This window comes from Emys orbicularis, chromosome 3 (assembly GCF_028017835.1).
Source record: "Emys orbicularis isolate rEmyOrb1 chromosome 3, rEmyOrb1.hap1, whole genome shotgun sequence".
NCBI classification, from domain to species: domain Eukaryota; kingdom Metazoa; phylum Chordata; order Testudines; family Emydidae; genus Emys; species Emys orbicularis.
In genome coordinates, this window is record NC_088685.1 from 57,029,808 (window position 1) to 57,052,623 (window position 22,816).

The 22,816-nt window shown below is 39.1% G+C and overlaps 1 protein-coding gene across 1 annotated transcript in view; it reads left to right on the forward strand.

Annotated features, from left to right (window-relative positions):
- Window positions 1-22,816, forward strand: part of ADGRB3 (adhesion G protein-coupled receptor B3) — a 624,198-nt gene that overhangs the window by 299,723 nt on the left and 301,659 nt on the right. The window contains exons 9-10 of the mRNA XM_065400780.1: window positions 9,063-9,257; window positions 21,989-22,057. Coding sequence (XP_065256852.1) covers window positions 9,063-9,257; window positions 21,989-22,057 — 264 coding nt within the window. The remainder of the gene's footprint in view (window positions 1-9,062; window positions 9,258-21,988; window positions 22,058-22,816) is intronic.

A 22,816-nucleotide genomic window follows, 5' to 3' on the forward strand; every position in this document is an offset into this window, starting at 1 on the left:
GAGAAAAAGAGGACCAAGAAAAAAAGAAGGCAACTACTGGCTACCATTTAGCAACTATAAGTGAGGGGTGCGGGCTCTGGGAGGGAGTGAGTTTGGGTGTGGGAGAGAGTGCAGGTGTGGGCTCTGGGAGGGAGTTTGGGTGCAGGCTCTGGGCTGGTGCAGGGGGTTGGGGGTGTGGACTACGCCCGGGCGGCACTTACCTCGGGTGGCTCCCAAAAGTGACTGGCACATCCCTCTGGCAGTGGCTCCTAGGCGGGGGGTGGCCAGGGGGTCTCCATGCGTTGCCCCTGCCCGCAGGCCCCGACCCCGCAGCTCCCATTGGCTGTAGTTCCCGGACAATGGGAGCTGCGGAGTTGGAGCTCGGGGCAAGGGCAGCGTGTGGAGACCCCCCTGCCCTCCCTCCCCTAGGGGCCGCAGGGACATGCTGGCCGCTTCTGGGAGTGGCACAGAGCGAAGGTAGGCAGGAAGCCTGCCTTAGCCCCGTTGCGCTGCCGGACTTTTAGCACCTAAAATCTCCCGGTTTGGAGTTAAGGGAGGGAGTGGGAGGAGTTGATCAGTGTTGCCCACGGACCCCTGGAGTACCCTCAGAACCTCGCAGTCCCCAGTTTCAGAACTGCTGCTCTAATATACATTCAAATTAGTAAAACATAAATGTTCCCTCTTCCCCTCCAAGCTCTATGTCCCCTCTTTCTCTAGAAATCCTACATTAAAAGAAAGCCTGAGGGCAAAAAAGACTGACCCTTGCTTTGGCCCCTGGGCTGGCCATATGAAAGGACTAGAGAAGCATAAAAGGGCCCTAAAAGCCCTGACTCTGGCTGTGGGAAGTTTCCCCAATGTGGGTAACCCAGAAAGCTGCCTCCTGAGGATCCCCTCACAAGCCCAGGTGTGCTGGGTTGAGGCTTAGGGATTGGGCTACAGGGCTGTGCAGGGGATACTGGATGGTCCTGGGAGTCTCCTGAAACTTAGACAGGCCTCCAGGGCATTCTGTATTACAACAAGCACCTCTCCAGTCCCCAGGGCAGCCAGGATCAGGAGGGTGCAAAGGTGGTTGAAATCACCAAAGCCCCTGCATCTCCTTGCCTTTCTTCCCTTCCATTTCTGTACCTCCTCTCTTTAAATCCCACGTAACATCAATAAAGTTTCCTGCCTCACCATCCCCAATCCCTCTTATCACATCTGCTTTCAAAAAATAATGTGAAGTGAACTTTTCTCCTGTTGTTTCTGCCACTGCTCCCTAATGCTGAGTTGTGCTACAGCAGTGATCAGCTCTGAGTGCTCCCTGATCACATTGATATTCTGAGCCAACCAACACTGCAGCCGACAGGTGAACTCCACTACAGAGGGGAAAAGAAAGATGAAGGCCATTTAAGAACTAGATAAAGAAAGCACTCATGCAGTTGTTCCTTAAAGTCTATCACCACAGTAAAACCATTCACTGTAATGTACCTTGCAGAACGATTTCAGGAATTTGGCTAGGCTCTTGGAAAACAATGGTTACAGTACATTACACTTAACATAATCATCCCTCTGTTACCTTTTGCTCTCCCCACCTGTTTTCTGTTTCTCCCTGTTGTTTCTCATCTTGTACTTAGATTGTAAATTCTTTGGAGCAAGAACCGTGTTTTTGCTGTGTATCCAATGTGCCATGATGGAGCCCCAATCTGACTTATGGTCTCCGGACACTACTGTAATATAATAATAATGTACTCAAATGGGGCCAAATTCTGATGACCTTGTACACACAAACAAGGTGACTAGGATTTCAACCACCACATCAATATATAATTAGATAAATGCATAATTTGCCTATATTAACGAGAGAGAGAGAGAGAGAGAGCTTAAGGAGGATTCCTGATAAACAGGATGTTCTGTGTAAAAAGAAAGACAAATTATTCGAAGTGCGTCCCCTCACTATACCCCCCCCCCCCAGCTTTGGCAGTTCCCTCAGTATGGAGAGCCATGAGAGACTTACCCCCCCCCCCCCCCAAGCAATGCTATGTCTGTCATAAAATGAAAACAAACCTTTCAGACTCCTCATTCTCTTTCCCCTCAACTCCTGCTCCTGTCAACTTCCATTATACATGGATAACGCAAAAACTTAAAGACATGCCCTCTGGTTTAAAAAAAAATACAAGCCCAACCACCTCTCACGCAGCATTCCAATGTGAGCTGAATTAATCACAGATAATTGCAGTTCTAAGTGGCAATACTTAAAACATCATATAAATCCGGTTCAACAAACTCAGTGACAAATTGAACAAGAACAAAAATGAAAAACAAAAGAAATGGAACTTCCTTTTGTGATTGTGTCCCCCAAAACCATTTCTTCCACTATTGGAGAAAAATCCTACAACCTTCCTATTCATAAATGTTATTGGAGAACTTAAATGTAGAAGCGTAATTGTGGCCATCTGTACTAAGGAATGCATCAATGCATACCCCCTAAAAATCAATTACTATATTTGTGCATTTGTATGTAGTAGTCAAAATCAATCCTAGGGGAATGCAGATGCACATGATGCTTCTTTGATGACCAAAGTTTTAGGGCTGGAATTAGTGGCAATAAAGCAATTAATAATAGTATAATAAAAAGAAGACTGTGGAATGGGTGACAGTTGTAAAAATCTCTTGAAAGCCTCCTATTGTGGGATAGAGGGAGGGCAATTAGAATTTAGGAGCCCTCTGGGCAATTATCATTCTTCATCTAACAATATACAAGAGCAGCACCAGCAGTAGCTGATTTTCTGAGATTTTCTGCAACACACACTGTACGGCAAGGGCTGAACAAATACAGTTTGTCTGGTTTATATGCAAAGATTCAGCTTGCCAGTGAACTATGTGTAGTACTATGTATGTTGTGTTGGGGCATGCATGCTCATACACTCCTTTTTCTTTCAATACACTGTTTTGGTAACTGAATGACACCAGGGGCAGAAATGCTCTATACAGTGAAAACAATTCTCCTCTTATTTATACCAGTGTAAATCAAGAGTAAGTTCACTAGAGACAATAGAGTTGCACAGGTGTAAACCTGATGCATGTGAGAGGAGAATCCAGTAACTCCACAGAACAGATGCAGTGGCCGTTTCTACATTTTTCTTCCAGTGAGCTTCCAGTTATAACTGTGAGGGACCACATCTAGAGCAGTGGCTCTCAACCTTCCCAGACTACTGTACCCATTTCAGGGGAGTCTGATTTGTCTTTCGTAACCCCAAGTTTCACCTCACTTAAAAACTCCTTGCTTATAAAATCAGACATAAAAATACAAAAGTACACTAGTAGTGAAAAATTGCTTACTTTCTCATTTTTACCTTATAATTATAAAAAAAATGGAATATAAATATTGTACTTACATTTCAGTGTACAGTTTATAGAGCATTTTAAATAAGTCATTGTCTGTATGAAATTTTAGTTTGTACTGACTTCACGAGTGCTTTTTATGTAGCCTCTTGTAAAACTAGGCAAATATCTAGATGAGTTGAGTACCCCCTGGAACACCTCTGCATATCCCCAGGAGTACATGTACCCCTGGTTGAGAACCACTGATCTAGAGAAAAGAAGAAAATTCAGTTTCCATGTCCATTAAGTTCTTAGATTCTGATCACATTTTTTATAAGAGTGCAAATTGCTGTGGTGGTTTTTTAAATATGCAGCTATCTTCTATGACCTGGACTGGCACCACCAACTCATTTCACTATAACGTATTCAGAAAAAGACATACCCTAAGTGTGTTGAAATCCTCAGGTTAAGACTACACAAAGTTTTAATGTTAAATTATTTTATCATTTAGGACTAGCTGAGGTGTGAAGATACAAAACAAAATCTTTTGCAGATCAGAAAAAATATTTTAGGGTATGTTTTTCTTTCAACTAATTTATTTTTATTTTTTTATTTTTATGTAGAGGTCCGACATTAAAACGCGCCAATGGTATTAGCAATTCCAAATCATTAACTCAAGTCATCAAATGGCAAAATTAAAAACAAATAAAGGATGGGAATATTCTTAGTGATTCTTTAAACTGATCACTTAGAATCTTTTATCATTTGTTCAAATATTTGTTGTTTAGAGTCTTTTTAGACTGAGTATAGCTATTCAGATTTGCTGTAACTATAGTACTGTATATAAATTATCAGTCTGATACTAGGGGCCTAGGTTTGACATTGTCAAGGTTAATTTTTATACCCTTTAGATGGGTCATAGATGCTGACAAATCAAGGGATGTAGACAGGTTGAACTCTGAGTCAATGTCCAGCTAAACAGTTCAGTAATTTTTTCAAGTATGTAGATATGCCATAGAGGCAGGGCTGACAATTGAAGTATCACTTTAACAGCTGCTTCATTTCACCATCTCTTGGCTCATAAACTTTATTTTCAATGAGCTTGCCTGGAAGGCTACTAAAAAATGACCTCCACAGAATGCTAGAAGGACCTTGAGTGTTGTCCAGAGTAACTTTCTTGGGCAATGGAAGGCAGTGAATAATCCTGTGGCATAGACAATAACCAGGATGTAGAGAAAAATATTAACTCTTATTGTCTGGGCCTTTTGATGAGAACAATCTGTATCCTCACCCTGAGGCTGTGTCTACAGAAGAAATTTTTCTGTTGGTTGATGTAGTTAATCCAACATCCGAAAGGCGGTAGCTACATTGACGGAAGAATTCTTCCATCCACCTAGCTGCAGCTAGGCTGGGGATGAGGTCGGCCTAATCACGGTGCCCAGGGTGCTACATTTTTCACAGATCTGCATGACATAACTAGGCATCTCTAACTCCCATTAAGCCTGACTGTCACTCACAGTACACATGCAGAGTACTAGTCATATGGGGCCAGATCCTCAGGTGGTGTAAATTTACATAGCTCCATTAAAGGTAATAGAACTATGCCAGTTTACGCCAGCTGAGGATCTAGCCTGTGATTAAAGTGGTGTGTAGCAGCTACATGCCTAACATTAGTAATCCATTCAAGGTATTTGTCTGCAGATTCAGGCAGTACTGTGAAAATATGCTCAGTTGTTTCGCACAACAGCAGTGAACCTGCATGGCATGGAAAGGGGTGCAATGGGGATTTGAGAACCATACTACAGTAGGAGAACAAGGGCAAAGTGCAGTTATGGAAATGGCAGTCAGCATCTTGCACCACTTTCTGCATCACATGCAGACACACACCACATTTGCTATGCAGCCCGGACTCAAATCAGAGGTGATGTAAATGGTAGTATACATTATATTTTGCTAAGATACATTGGTGGTGGGGAGACTGCTGTATCTTACAGCTTCCTATTTCCTCCTGCTGCACCCTTCCACTAACTCTCACTCATTTGCACTCACTTTCACTGCCTCACGATATTGTAACTTCCTCCACCATTTATGCCACTCCTAAATTTGGCCCCCAAATCTAATACTTACCACTCTTTAGTCTTATAAAATCCCACTGCCCGGGAGAACATTAGTGTCGGCAAAGCTCCTGCTGCTGGGACCTTTTTTACCACCATGTCAGCATATAGTAAAAATGTGTCTTGCTTTGGGAGCTATGTCTGTGCTGGGGCTCCCACTGGTACAGCTCCAGGTTTGTAAAGTTCTGTAGTGTAAACACACCCCTACAGTGCCTTACATGTTCAAGAGCTTTAAAGACATTAAGGGAATTAGTGTTTGTATTTGTATTATTTGTACTGTGGTAGCGCCTAAGGACCCCAGTCATGGATCAAGACCCAACTGTGCTAGGTGCTGAATAAAGATGGTCTCCACCCCCAACAATCTATAATCTAAGATGAAAGATGACCAGTGGATACATGAATGGGTGGAACACAAGATAACAATAAGACAATAGTGGTCAGCATGATAAGCAGTGATCACAGCTAGCCACTGTTGAGTGGGTAGCTGAGTAGGCATCAAGACAAAGGAGATCTTCAAAGAGGACAACCAGGTGGCTTTGTTGATGCTTTCAGGGACCTCAAAGCCACCTCACCATCTTCTTTCAAATCCCTCCTTAAAACTCTCCTCTGTTGCCAAGCCAACAAAAAACATAATATCGTTAGGCAGCTGGTAGCCACTGCTAGATTTTGTCACAAGGGCTCAATTTGTCACAAGGACACTGCCCATAGTGCCTCTTGTTACGCCCTACAGTAGGAGCATTCCATGAGGGAGCTGTGGCCACAATTTCCTCTCTGCTTTCCCTTGCTCCTGGGGTAGTAATATTTTATATCAGCATATATTGCTACCATACCACCCCCACACAGACATAGGAGGGCTGGAGACCAGGCTCCCCCCTTTTACCACCCTTCCCACCCACTCCTTGTCTGTTTCCAAAAGGAAGTAGCCATGTCTAGGTAGCCCAGGTAGAGATGTAAGCAAGGTTCTGACTCTCTTACACAAGCATGCAGTCAAGTTTAACTCTAGCTAATTAATATTGGAGCCCCCATCTCTCAGTTATGTAGATAGGTATTATCTTTGTTTTACCAGTGGGGATGCGGGGGTACAGATAAGTTAAGTAACTTGCCCATGGCCATAGAGTCAGGAGCACAGTCAAGAACAGAATTTACATATTCTGACTATGAGTTCTGCTGCTTCTCAAGTGTGTGTGTCATGGAATATAAAAGGGGAAAGGGGAAAATTCATGTGGCCAGGGACAAGGATTCTTGAATCTGTATTTGGGTTCACAGTGTTTGTTTTGTTGAAAAGCAGTTATTGTGAACTTATAGATGTGCAGCTAAGACAGCCAGTAGCAAACAAACTGAGGGATAGAACAGTGTCTCTATTACATATTTTTTGTCTTGCACATGTGAATCACTTTCCCTCCCCAGTGGTTTTGGCCAATGCAGGAACGGTCTCTCCCAACATGTGCAAGTATTTGTCTGGATGCTTATATGGTCCCCATCACCATTGCATTTGTAACCTTAATGGATATATTTCACTTCACCCCAATGGGGGAGAGAAGTTTAATTATCCCAAGATTAGAGACAAGGAACTGAAGGATAGAAAGATGAAATGACTCACTCCAAGTCATCTAGAAAGTCTGTGATATCGACAGGAATTGAAGCCAGGTCTCCTCAACCCCCCAGTCCAGTGCCTAAATCACAAGAGCTTCTATCCTTTCTCATGCCCATTTCATACTGTTTGTTTTCTTACAAGCTCATTTTAAAAACCCTCTCTTAAGTCTGATGGAAACTGAAGAAAATGAATTCTGTAAACAAGTTTCTCGCCTAATTACCCTTTTCAGTTTTCTGTACACTGAAGGAGGCATTCTTCTGAAACATTTGTCTAAAGAATTCATTTGCCTACATTAATATTACTAATACTTGTTTGTTGAAACTGAATAATAATGCTTTTATCCCCTCATTCTTGTAGTTAACATATAGAATCAGATCCTCACCCTGTTCTGCCTGCAGTAGCTGATAACCTGGAAGATGAAAACCATTGAGCATTCCCCTGCCCCCCAAAATAGGGCCAATCCCTGGCTGGTTTAGAGCTGCCTCTATACCCAGAGTATTCCTGGGGCTTTGTCAGGGCACTGCTGCACTCTGGAAATCTCCTGATACTGGAAAGGTCTCTGGGAGCTGCGGGCAGCTGGGCATAACATGGAGCAGCCAGAGGCTGATTTTTAAATTATGCTGGGGTTTCGTCCCAGAATTGGAAAGCCACAAAGTGGCTTAGAGCCGACCACATTTGCGCACCCAACACCCAGCTATGCTGAGTGTATCTAGTGTATCTCAACAGCATTTAAGGAGGTAGCCGAATGATACTATACTATAGTGTGAATAATATTTAAATTTTGTGTGTCAGAATGTACTTGAATTTTATATATCACTTTCCTTAAAAGATTGTTGATTATTTTCATGTACGCATTTTTTGCTACAGTTTTTTTCCCTTCTTTGAAATTAAAACATAACAAAACAAAGGGCGGCAGTGGAAGGTAATGTAGGGTACATTTATCCTCGTCATTCCATGCCACCATCACATTGCATTACATCAGTCTTCTTTCCTTTGGATGTCAGTAATCAGGCCAAGATAAAAAGCAATTGAAAGTACATTTTCAGAGGTGGTGTCAGTCAGTTTGGTTGCTAGCTTTTAAGTTGCCTCTGTAGCTATCTTGGATAAAGTGAAGGTCTGTCCGGGCTACTTTATCTTTTTTCAACTTATCTTGGATTCAGAGGAACTTGCACTTTCATATGGTACAAAAAGCAGGTTTCTTAAAACCTCTGCATTCTTTTTCAGTACATGCTGGCCTTATGACATCCCTCTTTGTGATATGCTGCACATCTTACTTAAATATTGAGTTGACTTTAGAAATAATTGAAATCCACAAGTTCAGCTTCCAACCAAGGATCGACATATTCTTCCATCTCTATGCACACTATGGGCTACATTTTTCACTGGCCCTGCACAGATCTGCAGGGGGTGAGCAGGCAAAATAAGCCCCCTCTCCTTGATTGCTGCACAGGAGCTATTCACAGTTCCAGTTTTTGAACTTCTTGAGCACAAGGTTTGTTCCAGGATTGCACCTCTAATAATGTTAGTGCCCTTAAAGGGGACAGGATGCTCAATGACAGGTCCATGTCCTTGCCTCTGTTTCCACATTGGTCAACCAAGCTGAACTGGCAAGGCTGATAGCATATACTGCAAGCTTTTAAAGAGTACCGTTTGAGCTGCTTTGGCCCTTGTTCCCACATGGTTCCTGAACCATTGGCTCTGAATCAGGCACAATGGCTCTACAGCTGCTGCTCTGGAAAAGACTGGAAATACATGATCATACTGTGGCCAGTTGGCTTGAGAAGTCTTTGGGCTCAATACAGGGGTAACGGTGTGAAATGTAATAGCCTGTGATATAAAGGAGGTCAAACTAAATGATCTAATGATTGGTGAGAAATCATATACTTCTCATTTTATCCTGTTTTAAAGTTATTTGGTCTCATCCTTAATAAAAAACAATGCATTGGTTGTTAGAGCAGTGGGATTCTTGAAGTTCCTAAGGATGTTTGCATTATATTATGTTTATTGTGGTTGAGACATTTTTAAATGCAGTAAAGTAGGTTCTGATATTTATTTCACTCTTTTGATTGGCACAGATTAAAGAGCATCTTGCCAAAGGACAGAGGATGCTGGCTGGTGATGGAATGTCCCAGGTGACCAAAACGCTATTGGATTTAACTCAGAGGAAAAACTTTTATGCAGGGGATCTTCTGATTTCTGTGGAAATTCTCAGAAATGTGACAGACACATTTAAAAGGGCAAGTTATATCCCTGCATCTGATGGTGTCCAGGTAAGAGAAATTCTGTAGAACAGGGTAATGATTCAGCTGCTGTATTTTAGTCAATGTTCAGCATTATCTATTTGCCCCAAGAGCAAGTTAAATCTGCTCAGTAGATATAATAGAAGCACAGTAAACATTAATTATGAATAGGGCAAAAGGACCCAGCTACATTTAAGTGAACAAACGTCTGAGAACAACATAGTGTGTCAAAAGTAGAAAAGTCTTTTTTATAACAATTATTCTAGTAACTTTCCATTCTCAGTGGTGGTGGTGGGTTTTTTTTATTATTATTATTATTATTATTTACATCAAGCAGTTCTGCAGCATTGTTTATTCCAGTTCCTTTCATTTGAAAATCTACCCAGGATGTTTAGATGCTTAAGTCATTCTGCCATTGCTTCTGCAATTCAAATAATTAAAGCTCATTAAAAGAGCACAGGAGTGATGTATAGTGCATTTGATGTGAATTTTGTATTTTGCATATTAGATTAACTCTTCCTGTGCCATGGGCCACAGTGTTTATTTCAGCATAATGTGCTGCCTGTCTCAGTATATAAAGTCCTTAATAATAAAAGTTTGGCAGGACTCCCATATCAGGTATTGTTTTTTTTCTTCATCAGGGAATTTTATATGCACTTTTCTCAGAGTGCAGATTTACTTAAAGGAAGATATTAAGAAAAACCAGTGTACAGGCAGTATATCACTTATTAAATGGAGGGTTCTGTGATAATTCATAAAATAATCATGATGTGATTAATGTACAGCATACATATATATGTGTGTATGCAAATATAATTGAAAATGTATGATCTCTTTTAGAAAGACAGTAATTTCTCCAGAGTTAAGGTTTTATCCAGCTTTCTATTATACTCCCAATTTTCTGTCTTTTTCTCTTTCTTTCCCACATACACAAACCTCTTTGCTCAAAATAAAACAGACTCTCTAAGATTTCTTGTGTGTGGCCCTCATCCAGTGGAAAAATATGCATCCCAAATTGAGGTGAACTGAACAGAGTATTATTAAAATGTAGAGTGTAGAAAAATGAGATTTTTTTTTTAATTTGTAGGAAAAAAATTGGCACAACATGTCTCAAAAACAGTTTGGACTGGAAATTCCATTTTTAATCTGTCTTTCTTTCATGAAAGGCAGTAGTGGCTTTGAGTATTTTTTGAAAGGTTGACTGCTTAAACAAAGAGTTATTTTGCTACAAATCATTCATACTGTCGTCAGTCCAATAGCCCCAAAGTAGCCTCTCCAAGGCTCACAGAGATTACAGAAACTTTTGGTAGAAACAGCCTTGAGAAACTGCTTGATATAAGTGGTTTCTGTTTATGGACTTAGCAGATGGGGTCACACTCTGCTCAGCAAAATTAGTAAGAACTTGATTCTGTTCCCATTAATATCAATGGCAAAATTTGTGCTGATATCAATGAGGCAGAACTGGTCCCTAAATCCTTAGTAGACATAACCAGGAGAAACTAATTTTTGTTTGTTTATTTGTTTTTCCTTTAGAAACGTAGAGAAACTCTGAAGGTGCGGACCAAGGGAGTAAATGGCAAAAAATTATATTGCTAAACTATAGTTCAGGTTGTAAATAGATTTCAATTAGGAGATATAATAATTGAATTTTGGTGGGAGTTGTATGCCTAACTCCTATAGTGTCTTTTAAAAATCCCAGCCTAAAAAGATACTGAAGGATCAAAAGAAATAGGAAATTTAGTACATTTATAAATATAAATCTTAAAACTCATATGCACACATTCTGGAAAGCATACAAACATAGAGTGAAGGTATTCCGAGTATTTGGATGTTAAGTAATAATTCCCTCATTGATTTCTAATGATATATGGTGAAATCCTGAGCCAGTGAAGTCAATGGAAGTTTTGCCATTGATTTCAGTGGGTACAGACAAAATTTCAACCCTTGTTGAACTCATGTCTTGGTTACATCTCATGTCTTGGTTTTCCTACCACACATTATTATGCTTTCTAATCTATGGCTTCTGGACAAAATATTAATGAAACCACAATGAAAATTAAGAAGATATTTTTATAATTTAAATTTTTTTCCTCTTTTTCTTAAGGAAAATAAATGTGGACCTTTCATTAAATCCTCAAACTTTGACTCATCTCCCTGAGAAGAAGTAGATAAAGAACAGAATTCTTTATATCTCTCTTTTATACATAAATGAGGTTGTTAAAAAAAACAAGAAGTCATAATTTCGCATTTTGTTTGATGTCAGAACAGTAGATTATGAATTCTGGGTAATTATATATTTCAAAAATGTCAAAAAGATTTTACTACAATTTACCCTTAGATTACTGGCACCAGACTGCCAGCCAAATTAAAGCTTAGGAGGGAGTGCTGTGGGTGTATAAGAGTGTTCAATTGTATTTATTCCATTCTTCTGGGTATTCCCTTTATTATCTGCAGACTTGGGGTTGTGCCAAGTACTAATATCAATATAAGTACATATTGCAATAGATATAATCCATAGACGTTACATGATGATGGGAATGACCAGATATCACCGTGCCTCAGTGGGTCACAGCTGAGGATACCAGATTCAGGACAAACTGCTGAGAAATAGGGCAGACTCACCCCAAAATGGGTGGTCATTCTATTATCAGATATACCAAGCCAGAAGCAAAAGTAAACTTCTATCTCACCACACTGGTTAACAAGAGTCCAAACTGCAGTCTTCTTAGGCATCCCAGCCCTTGTTTCACCACCCAGACATTAGACTTAATGATGAGTGCTTATTTCAAACCAATTTCATCAACAAAGATCTCTAAAGGTTAGCTAGATAGCCAGGTCAAAGTATAACTCAGATCTTACCCAATGATGACACTGTTGCCAATCCTTTAGTACCTAATATCTAAAGGTTTATTTATAAGACAAAATAAAGAGGAGAGAGTTATGGTGGTCAAGGAAAACAAACACATACACTCATTGCAAAGTTCGTGGATCAGATTTGTAGCAGTGACGTTACAGACTGTTGGCTTGTAAAGGCTCTGGTAACTTCCAAAAGATTAGAAGGTCCATTGACTGGAATGCTCCTTTTAGTGTAAACCCATATTCCAGAGATCAGAGCAGGAAAGAGGCAAAATGGAGATGCTTCCAGGGTTTTTTATACCTTCTCCCATGTGGAGGGAATGCTCTCAGGTTGTGGGAAATTACAGGCACAAGATAAAGTCCAGGGTCACATGAACAAGTCACATGATCTCGCATGCTTCGATGACTAATAGGCATAGACATTGCCCATATTCTGGCTAAGGCATCCACAGGACGGCTCACCGAGCGGGGACAAGTTTCTTCTATGGTTCATTGTGAAAGTTAAATATTCTTCAATGGGTCATCAACTTGAATAGTTCGTTCACAATCTGCTGGCCAGACTGGATGTAAATTACCCTATGGGTGTTATCCCAGGAGCAAACACATTTGAAATACAGGTATATAGTCAATATTAATAACGTCAGATACAAAAATGATATATGCACATAAAGAAGATAATCATCAGCAGATCATAACTTTTCTATTTGCACCTTACATAATATACTTTGCACAAGATTTGTTGCAATTGTCTTGGCAATATTAATGATATAAATGGTCATGTTTCAATCATACAGCGTCACACCAGAGAAATAGGATAAAATTAGAAGACTTCAATTTATTTATTTGTGCAAACTAAAATGCCACTGCTTCCAATGTAGTAGCGAAAGAGCTGTTTGTTTAGTCAGACAATATAGCAAAAGTATCACAGCCCTTTTTAAATATGCAACTCAGGTGCCAAGTTATTCATTATATAAAAGTTATTCTCTGCATATTTCAAGCTTTTGCTAACAATTGGGGTGTTTTGTACACAGCATCAGAAAGAAGAATAAGCATGCAGGAGACAGTTTAAATAACATGGAACAGGATCCTGGATCAATGACTGAAACTGACAGTACCTTCATGAATGGCAAAAGAAGCCCGAGCAGCTAGGGTTTTTTGTTAGCATGGAGATGGTTAGCAAATATATTCTGAATGAACATTAGAACTAAAATGATGGTAACCGTGTTGTTATCCCTAAAAGAAAAAAATAATAAGACAGAATTAAGGTTGTAAATAATGTGCATTAATATGAAACAGCATTTTAGAACATTAGCCAGAAGTAACCTAGGTCTAGTTGAACTATGTTCTGCCAGACTTGAAGAGGTGAGGCTATTAACCAGCTCTACAATCCTCTACTCCTGTGACTGGCTGAGAATGAGGCTTGTCCCCTGTGTAAATTACAACAGTCTGACAGTTGTTTTAATTTATGCCTGGCTGTGCATGATCCCTAGGAGCCATTGCTGTAGCCAGAAATCAAGAGGGCCTAGGATTGCCTCCCCTCCTCCATTTCCCCAGGACATGTCCCCTATGGCGAGATGCAAACACGGAGGTGACTCCGGAGCCTCCATGCTATCCAGGGATTCATCTTGTCTGGAGGTTTGGGGGAAGGAAATCCTACCCTAGCCATGTAATAGGATTTACAGCAGCTTTAAACCCCCAGAGTGGCTCAAAGCAGCCAGATTGCACTGAAGAATTGCAGATAGCAAGAAAATGTTTGAAAGGAATTAATTTAAATTAATAAACCATAGTTGTCTGAAACTGACTGCAGTTGGAGTGAATGAAAATTAAGGACCTCAGAATTTGGGTCTCTCTATAGTAGAGTTTTCTATAGAGGCCATCACTGTCATATCTAAGCTGTGATAGAAAATGAGGGTGCTCAGCTCCATAAGAACATCCAGCACCTCATGGGACTGGACCATTGTTTACCACCCGTTCAGAATTTAGTCCCCTATCAGTCACTGTCTCTCCTTATATCTGTGCCCTGCAAAATGCCTTTTGATATGTATACTCTGCGTGTTGTGATGCAGGGAATGGCAGAAATATTGGTAGGTCTCTTACAGAAATGGCAGAAATATTGGTAGGCCTATCAGATTCTTGGTGCTCATGTCATATTTCACAATTTAAATAGCAAAACCACATCACAAAGAGCTACAAAAGGAACTCACAAAACTGGCTGACTGGGCAACAAAATGGCAGATGAAATTCAATATTGATAAATTCAAAGTAATGCACATTGGAAAACATAATCCCAACTATACATATAAAATGATGGGGTCTAAATTAGCTGTTACCACTCAAGAAAGAGATCTTGGAGTCATTGTGGATTGTTCTCTGAAAACCAAGACTATAACAGTGTTCAAAAAAGAACTAGATAAGTTCATGGAGGATAGGTCCATCAATGGGAAGGGATGGTTTCCTTAGCCTCTGTTTGCCAGAAGCTGGGAATGAGCGACAGGGGATGGATCACTTGATGATTACCTGTTCTGTTCATTCCCTCTGGGGCACCTGGTATTGGCCACTGTTGGAAGACATGTTACTGGGCTAGATGGACCTTTGGTCTGACCCAGTATGGCCGTTCTTATGTTCTTATCAACCAGCTCTTCTGTTTAAATTACATGCTACTGGTATCTGCAGTCTGAAAATCTCCATGCATCTCAGCTTCCACAGCTGCTATTTATGGGGCATAGACAAGGATGAAAATAGAGGAAAAACAGATGTATTGTAACTTGACTCAGGAAGTTCGATATTCTTGTCACCTGTTTCATACTCATGACTTATGGGCAAATAGAACGTACATGTTAAATCAGACCTTGATTCTAGGCTGATTATCTATAAGCCTGATTACATATTCTCACCAAAAACCTAACAAATGCTACTATTAATAAATAGTTAGTTTTATTATAAAGAGAAGTACCGGTAGTTAAAATAATCATGAGTAAAAATATTAGTAGCAAGATGCCATAAGTATGAGTAATATGTATAAACAGTGCATAGAGGGAGGAGTCTCTGTACAGCAGTGAGTGCAGGGATCACAATTGTTTCCTACTGCTGCTTTGAGGCGCTGGGAGATTCTCTCTCTTGCACATCCACAAGAAGAGCCATGCAAAATATGGCTACATAACAAAGTTGAAATATTACACTTCAAATTATATTCATATACTTTTGACAGGACAGAATTATTTGAGTTAATTCGGGCATGAACACTGTATGTATTTAATAATTATTGTATATCTCCCAAGTCCCTTTGTTAATTATTGTATATCACCTAGGTCTCTTCAGTACAAGTGCTATAAAAATGTTAGATTAATACAGTAAGTTAGTCAGTGCATTAATTATGATTAATAAGAATCAGTGGTCTTAACTATCTCTATATTTCTAAATATATTATAGATATTAATCTATCTAAAATGTGTGTATCTCCATCTATATCTATCTAGCTATCCATTATTATACATAAAGGACCTAATTCTCCTTGACACCATCCTGGCAGTGTAAATGTGATTTTCTCCTATTCTAAGTTCCTTTTACACTTGATGGATCACTTGATGTTTACCTGTTCTGTTCATTCCCTCTGGGGCACCTGGTATTGGCCACTGGGCTAGATGGACCTTTGGTCTGATCCAGTATGGCTGTTCTTATGTACACTGCCAGCCTGGTATAAAAGGAACTAACTGAAAATGAAAATCAGGTCAACCTCTAGACAAGTCCATTTATATTTATAAATGCACCCATACTTTACGCACATTTATTTTAAATTTAAAATGTATATGCATTCTTTTCAAAACTTTTTTAAGAAAAGAAACCTGCATAAACATTCAGTCTCTGCCAATAAAGAGACACAGATATATCTAAAGCAGGAGTGAAGAGTATGCACATTATAAAATAACTTACAACCACCCGTTACAAAGTAAGCATGACATAAACCATAAGACTCAAGAATATGAAAAGAGAGCTAATACAAATACACAGCACTCTTCTCAAAGAGAGAGAGAGAGAGAGACCAGATGTTTAAGGTGACACAGAGTCTCAGAAAGATTGAAAGGTAATATTGTACAAGTGCTGTAATATTTTTGACAAGTGATTCTAGCAACCTCTTCCTTCCATAGACAGGACACCTTTGACACTATAGATTTTCCAGGCACTCTTCATTTTCTATAGTGTAGCCATTTATCATTTTAGATATGAACTGTGACATGCAGGGACAAATATTTTGCTGACCTAAATCTTGTGCAATGGTACTGAAGCCAGTGGTAGTGTTCGTGGTGTAAGTCAGCACATAATTTGGTCCCTAATATGGATTTTACACAAGTATATAAAATATCCACTGGGACTAAGATCTAAGAGCCCATACTTGCATTAATGAACTCCTAAAACTTTCATGAAGTCAAGGACTGGGCCTATGTCTATATATATAGATTCAGTTATAGAATATATAGGAATCTAATACCTTCATATTCAAGTGGGATGTGGCAAATTAAAATGTTTGTTACTTAAAAAGGAAAAAGAACATTATTTCGCATCCAGAATATAAATTTGGTTGGGAAAAAATATGATTCCTAGATACTAGACTAGTTTTGGATATAAAGCATATGTTAACTGAAAAATGATATGGCTTGTAGGTGTCTTACATTGTGCTAATAAGGCATAAGAAAGAAAGAAAGAAAGAAAGAAAGAAAGAAAGAAAGAAAGAAAGAAAGAAAGAAAGAAAGAAAGGAAGAACAACCAATAAATCTCTATAGGCATTTTTGACATGAAAATCTGTTTGCATGGTCCTTAATTAACCTTTCTGAAATGTAGAGACATTTGAAAATATCCATGTGAGCCTTGCATCCTTTTACATATCTTGAGAGCTGAAAGAGGAAAACTCTTAGAGATGAAGAATCTCCTTTGGAAAGAATTTTGTAGGTTAAATTACTTGACATTTAATTTGCAGAGTATATTTTATGATGGATTATTGTATTTATAGTCCTCATGATGTAGTTCTGAATGTGAATGGATACTCTAAGTGCTTGAGTAGATAAATACCGAGAGTCATATCCAGGACCCATTAAAGTCAGCGAACAGAATCCTGCTGATTTCAGTGGGCACTGGATCAATCCCTGAGACCATTTTGCTTCTCTGTTTTCATTACTGCATTGATCCCCAATGTTCCCTCCCTTATGCATTCTTATCATCCAATTTTATATCACTGAAGCCAATGGCATTTTTGTCACTGACTTCAAAAGGAGAATGACCATGCCTTCAGTTATGTCATTTTTTAGGCCTTGGCTACACTCGCGGATGGCAGCGCTGTGAAGCGCGAGTGTAGTCGCGCCGCCAGCGCTGCGAGAGCTCTCTCGCAGCACTGCAAGTACTCCACCTTTCCGAGGGGAATAGCTTGCAGCGCTGCAGGCGCTGATTACACTGGCGCTTTACAGCGCTGCACTCGCTGCGCTCAGCGGGGGTGTTTTTTCACACCCCTGAGCGCAGCAAGTGCAGCGCTGTGAATTGCCAGTGTAGCCAAGGCCTTAAAGTCTCTTTTGTACCAGTTCAGCAAAGCCCTAAAGCACATATGTAAGTGCTTTGCTGAATCATTATTAGCAATGTAAATTATTGGCAATGTAATTCTCACATTGTAAATGGCATCATTAGCTTCCTCCCTTGGGGCAGTGTGAGACTATGGAGGAAAACAAGTGTTTTCAGTGCGTTCCTCCCCCATTCTCCCAAGATCATATGTTGTTAGAGGTAAATTTTAGGAGTCGGGTTAAATTGGTGAACATTTTATTTTGTGAAAATGTTTTCCCTAATTTTGTGCAGTTTTATATTCCCCAAATTTTGATATTTCCAGTCATGAGAATTTTGGTACTGAAAAATTCTTAAAAATCAAATTTATTCACAAAATCTCATGTGCAATATTTTTATGGAGCATGGGGATATTCTGAAGCAGGAGCATGGTGTAATTCAGTGATATTCAGACCTCAGTGTTCAGGACCCAAATTAGCGATCAGCATTACCCAAAAGACCCACAGTAGTGTCAATTCATTGTTTCATTTACTATAGTACTATTTAAACAGTATGACAGGGGAAATATTTAATTTTATATGTTTCTGTGAGAATAATATATATATATATATATACTTGCACTAAGTTATTAACTTATATTTAGTGCAAGTTGGTCACTTAATTGGTTAATAACAATAAAAGCGTCCTGATTGTTCAATAACTTTAATATCATGTGCTGCAAAAAGCTTCAGGAGACACATTAAAGAGCCATTTGCAGCTCACAAGCCTCAGTCTGACTATCACTGTTGTAGTTAGTGCATTGAGTAGAGAGCTGGGAGCCAGGAACAACTAGTTCTGTTTTCACCTCTGTCACTGACTATCCTTAATACTTTATACTCACAGTAAATATCATTTTTAAAATGCTACTTAATTATGCTTCGCACCATCCCTTTCAGGGGGGTTAAAACTAATGGTGTAGGAGAAAGGAGAGCATATGATCCTTAATCCAATTTCTGTAGTGACTTCCTTTGTGACCTTGAGTAAGTCACTCATGATCTGTTTTTCAGAGCTTCTGAGTACCCATTACTCTAACTGAAGTTAATGACAGCTACAGGAATCTTTTATAAATGAATATAAAAATCATTAGATAATTAACAGACTGCAGACAAAATTGTATGAGTGCAAGAAAACTGATACAGATTTGAGCTGAACAGGCTCTGCACCAAAAAAAAAACGTAACTCTTACAGACAAAATAAATTGTAGGTAAAAGTGGCGGCGGGGGGGCGGGGAATGCAGCTGATGGAATTAAAAAAGAAAGTTCTGAGAAACACTTGAAATAAATAGATTTTTTTAAAAGTATGCTTTAAAAGCTGACTAGCTTTTAAAGATGGTTGTGACTTTAGGTAACAGAGGGTCGTGTGGCACCTTTAAGACTAACAGAAGTATTGGGAGCATAAGACTTTATACTTCTGTTAGTCTTAAAGATGCCACAGGACCCTCTGTTGCTTTTTACAGATTCAGACTAACACGGCTACCCCTCTGATACGTGACTTTAGGTGTCATGCATATGATTTGCTTAAAGACATTCAATACATAGGGCAACCAAATATAGAAAGTAACAGCTAGAGACAATTATATATTTTCTGTTTAAGCCTCCTAAAAAGACATCTACTTTTTTGAAAAGTAGCTGGCACACCTAGTTGGAGAGCGACCATAGACTGCCTGTTAGTTTATTTATTATTACCATTCTGTTAAGAGTTTGGGGGCCTCCCAGGTCAGTTTCCCATTTGGAGCAGAAATTGATGACATCGAGTCAGGTATTTTTAGTGTAATTTGTTTATTTTCAAAATGTACACAAGTCTTGTTTTCTGAAACAAGTAGGGGCTTAAAAATGGCACACGGGCAGTTGCCTTTGGTAGAGGCCTTGGACCAGGCATTTCTACCCTATCCTAATAATACCCTTCTTTCTCTGTATTTTTCCAGGTACTCTCACAACCAGAATGCCTGCTTAGTACACAGCACTTGTTTCATCCCACAACCACATAACCCCTCTATTTCAAAAATGCCATTGGACCACATGTTCTCAAGAGGGGGGCATGAAACATCATTAACCCTTTTGTGACATTATTGCATTCAAAAGGAAATTTATTAAGCTTTCCCTGCCTAAGGAGACTGAATTAAACCTAGTCTCCTTTACCAGTTTCTGGATGAGGTGACTGCTTCAAAGCCCCTAAAGGCAACCTATTACAATATTTTACTGCCAGAGACCTCCATTCAAATGTAGATAAAAACAAGTGAAAAGAATATCATGATTTACCGTCAAAGTACTTCCCAGTAAACATTGGCCTATATCTCACAATCATTGCATTATACTCAGGAGTAGAGCTGAGAGGATAATTGATTTTTTGGTTTGGTGCCCCTCTCTCTCTCTCTCTCTCTCTCTCTCTCACACACACACAAGGGCAACCCCCTACTATGAAGACAACTATACTAGTACAAATGTGTTTATACTGCTATAACTTATTTCCATTACCATATGTCAATAATCTATACTACTGTAAGTGTCTCCACACTAGTAGCATTGTACCACTTCAACTATACCAGTACAGTTAAACTGTTGTGTGAATGCAAAGACTAAATTCACTTACTGCATTATTTTAAAGACAGTATTAATGCTGGTGCTGATGCTGAAAGAGTGGATACACTGGCTTGGCCTTAGCGTTGGGCAATATTTATCAAAAGTAAAATTGATTCACCAAATTCTGCCTTATCCCGTGCACCACAAAGAACCCAGTCCAAAAATCCTCAAGCAAAATTCTTCATTAGTCAATGGAGCTTTTGCTTTGATGCAAGGACTCTTGTAAAGTTTTTAAGTCCATATTGTATCTGAAGGGAAATCTTGCACTGTGTAAGTATAAAATAATGCCACTGCACTATTTTCTAACCCTTTGTTTGGGAAATATTTTCCATTGGTACATTCATTACTGTATAGTGAAAAAGATATTTTATCTATTTTATTTTTTCTGTTTCCCAAACTTATCTGTCTAATGGAAAAATTCCATGGCAAGTGGGGATCCTTGTTAGTATAAATGGGTGATGAGCAAACCTGAATGGTTTGGTTCTGGAAATATGGCAGTTTTCTTCTGAAATTTCCAGTACTTCCAGGTTTTAGCTGGAATGGAAATACAACTAGCCTGGGTCAAAGTATTTCATTATGTTTTCAATCTTGTGGTGATTGAAACCAGAAAATGCAGAGATGCAGGAAAAATTGGAGAGACCAATAGGTTAAATATGGATATTGAAAAGATTTTGGTTAGTTTTTATTACCTAAACCGGTAATACTGAGCCCATGACTATATGGCTGGACACATGCATCAGTAATGACAATTGTTATGGGGTTTGGGGTACAATCCAGACCAGTAAGAGGTTGTGTCACCACTTGCCCTGCAACTCTAGGTGCCTTAAAATGTTTTGCTGCTTTAGCTCCCAGCTTGGGATGCTCAAAACCAGCCTACAAGTATCCAGGTCACACCCTGAAGTGTCTTGGTATTAGATAGTCCTGATTCGGTAGCTCTGACCCCAGCCTGTCTACAGCCTCTATTTGGCTTCCACCAGCCTTGGTTACAACCACCAAAGTGATCCCAACACACACCATGAATTTCCCCCAAACCATGTGCCATGTCCAGCCCTGTCCTGGACAGTTTAGAGAAATAATAAGGTTTGTTTGTTCCTCTAAAGAAATAAAAGTACTAAGTTAAGTGATGCCAAGTAAAAGGAATAAAGTTAGAAAGAGTTATAAGCAAATCAAAGTGAAAACAAGTATCAGAGGGGTAGCCGTGTTAGTCTGGATCTGTAAAAAAGCAACAAAGAGTCCTGTGGCACCTTAAAGACTAATGGATGTATTGGAGCATAAGTTTTCTTGGGTGAATGCCCACTTCGTCAGACACATGTAATGGAAATTTCCAGAGGCAGATATAAATATGCAGGCAAGAATCAGTCTGGAGATAATGAGGTTAGTTTAATCAGGGAGGATGAGGGCCTCTTCTAGCAGTTGAGGTGTGAACATCAAGGGAGGAGAAATTCCAAGGGAGTGAAAACACTCATCTAAAAGTCTAAAACTTAATCTAACAAAGTACAGGCTTTGTTCAAGATGGTTTCTTTCACAGTCTTCCTTCTTCCCAGCTATGGCTGACTTTTTCTCAGTTAGCACCTTCCACAGATGTACAAGGTATGTACAACTGACAAGAGTGACAGAGTGGTGAACCGCCAATGGACCTCTGTTACAACAATACAAAATCATTCTTAATTATAACTTAATGGCATGAGCATTTGTTATATTCCTGAATTTCATTTTACTTTGATTTTTTTTATTTCAATTTTGCAGAACTTCTTTCAAATAGTTAGTAATCTGCTTGATGAAGAGAACAAAGAGAAATGGGAAGATGCACAGCAGGTAAGATTTGCCTATGTTGCTATTTAGTTTCAAAAATTACCAAAGTAGAGTTTTACATTTTGCCCTAAATATGCTCAGTTGTACTCCCAAAACCTGTCCTAATTATTTATATATTTATTTAGAGCTATCAAGGAATTAAAAAAATAATTGTGATTAATCACGCAATTGATCAGGCTATTAAACAATAACAGAATATCATTTATTCCAATATTTTTGGATGTTTTCTACATTTTGAAATATATTGATTTCAATTACAATACAGAATACAAAGTGTACAATCCTCACTTTTATATTTATTTTTATTATAAATATTTGCACTGTAAAAAAACCAAATAAATAGTATTTTACAATTCACCTAATACAAGTACTGTAGTGCAATCTCTTTATCATGAAAGTGGAACGTATAAAGGTAGAATTATGTACAAAAATAACTGCATTCAAAAATAAAACAATGTAAAACTTTAGAGCCTAGAAGTCCAATCAGTCCTACCTCTTGTTCAGCCGATCGCTCAGACAAACAAGTTTGTTGACATTTGCAGGAGATAATGCTGCCTGCTTCTTGTTTACAATGTCACCTGAAAGTGAGAACAGGCATTTCCATGGCACTGTTGTAGCTGGCATCACAAAATATTTACATGCCAGATGTGCTAAAAATTCATGTCTCCTGATGCTTCAACCACCATTCCAGAGGACATGCGTCCATGCTGATGATGGGTTCTGCTCAATAACAATCTCTTGCAGTGCAGACCAATGCATGTT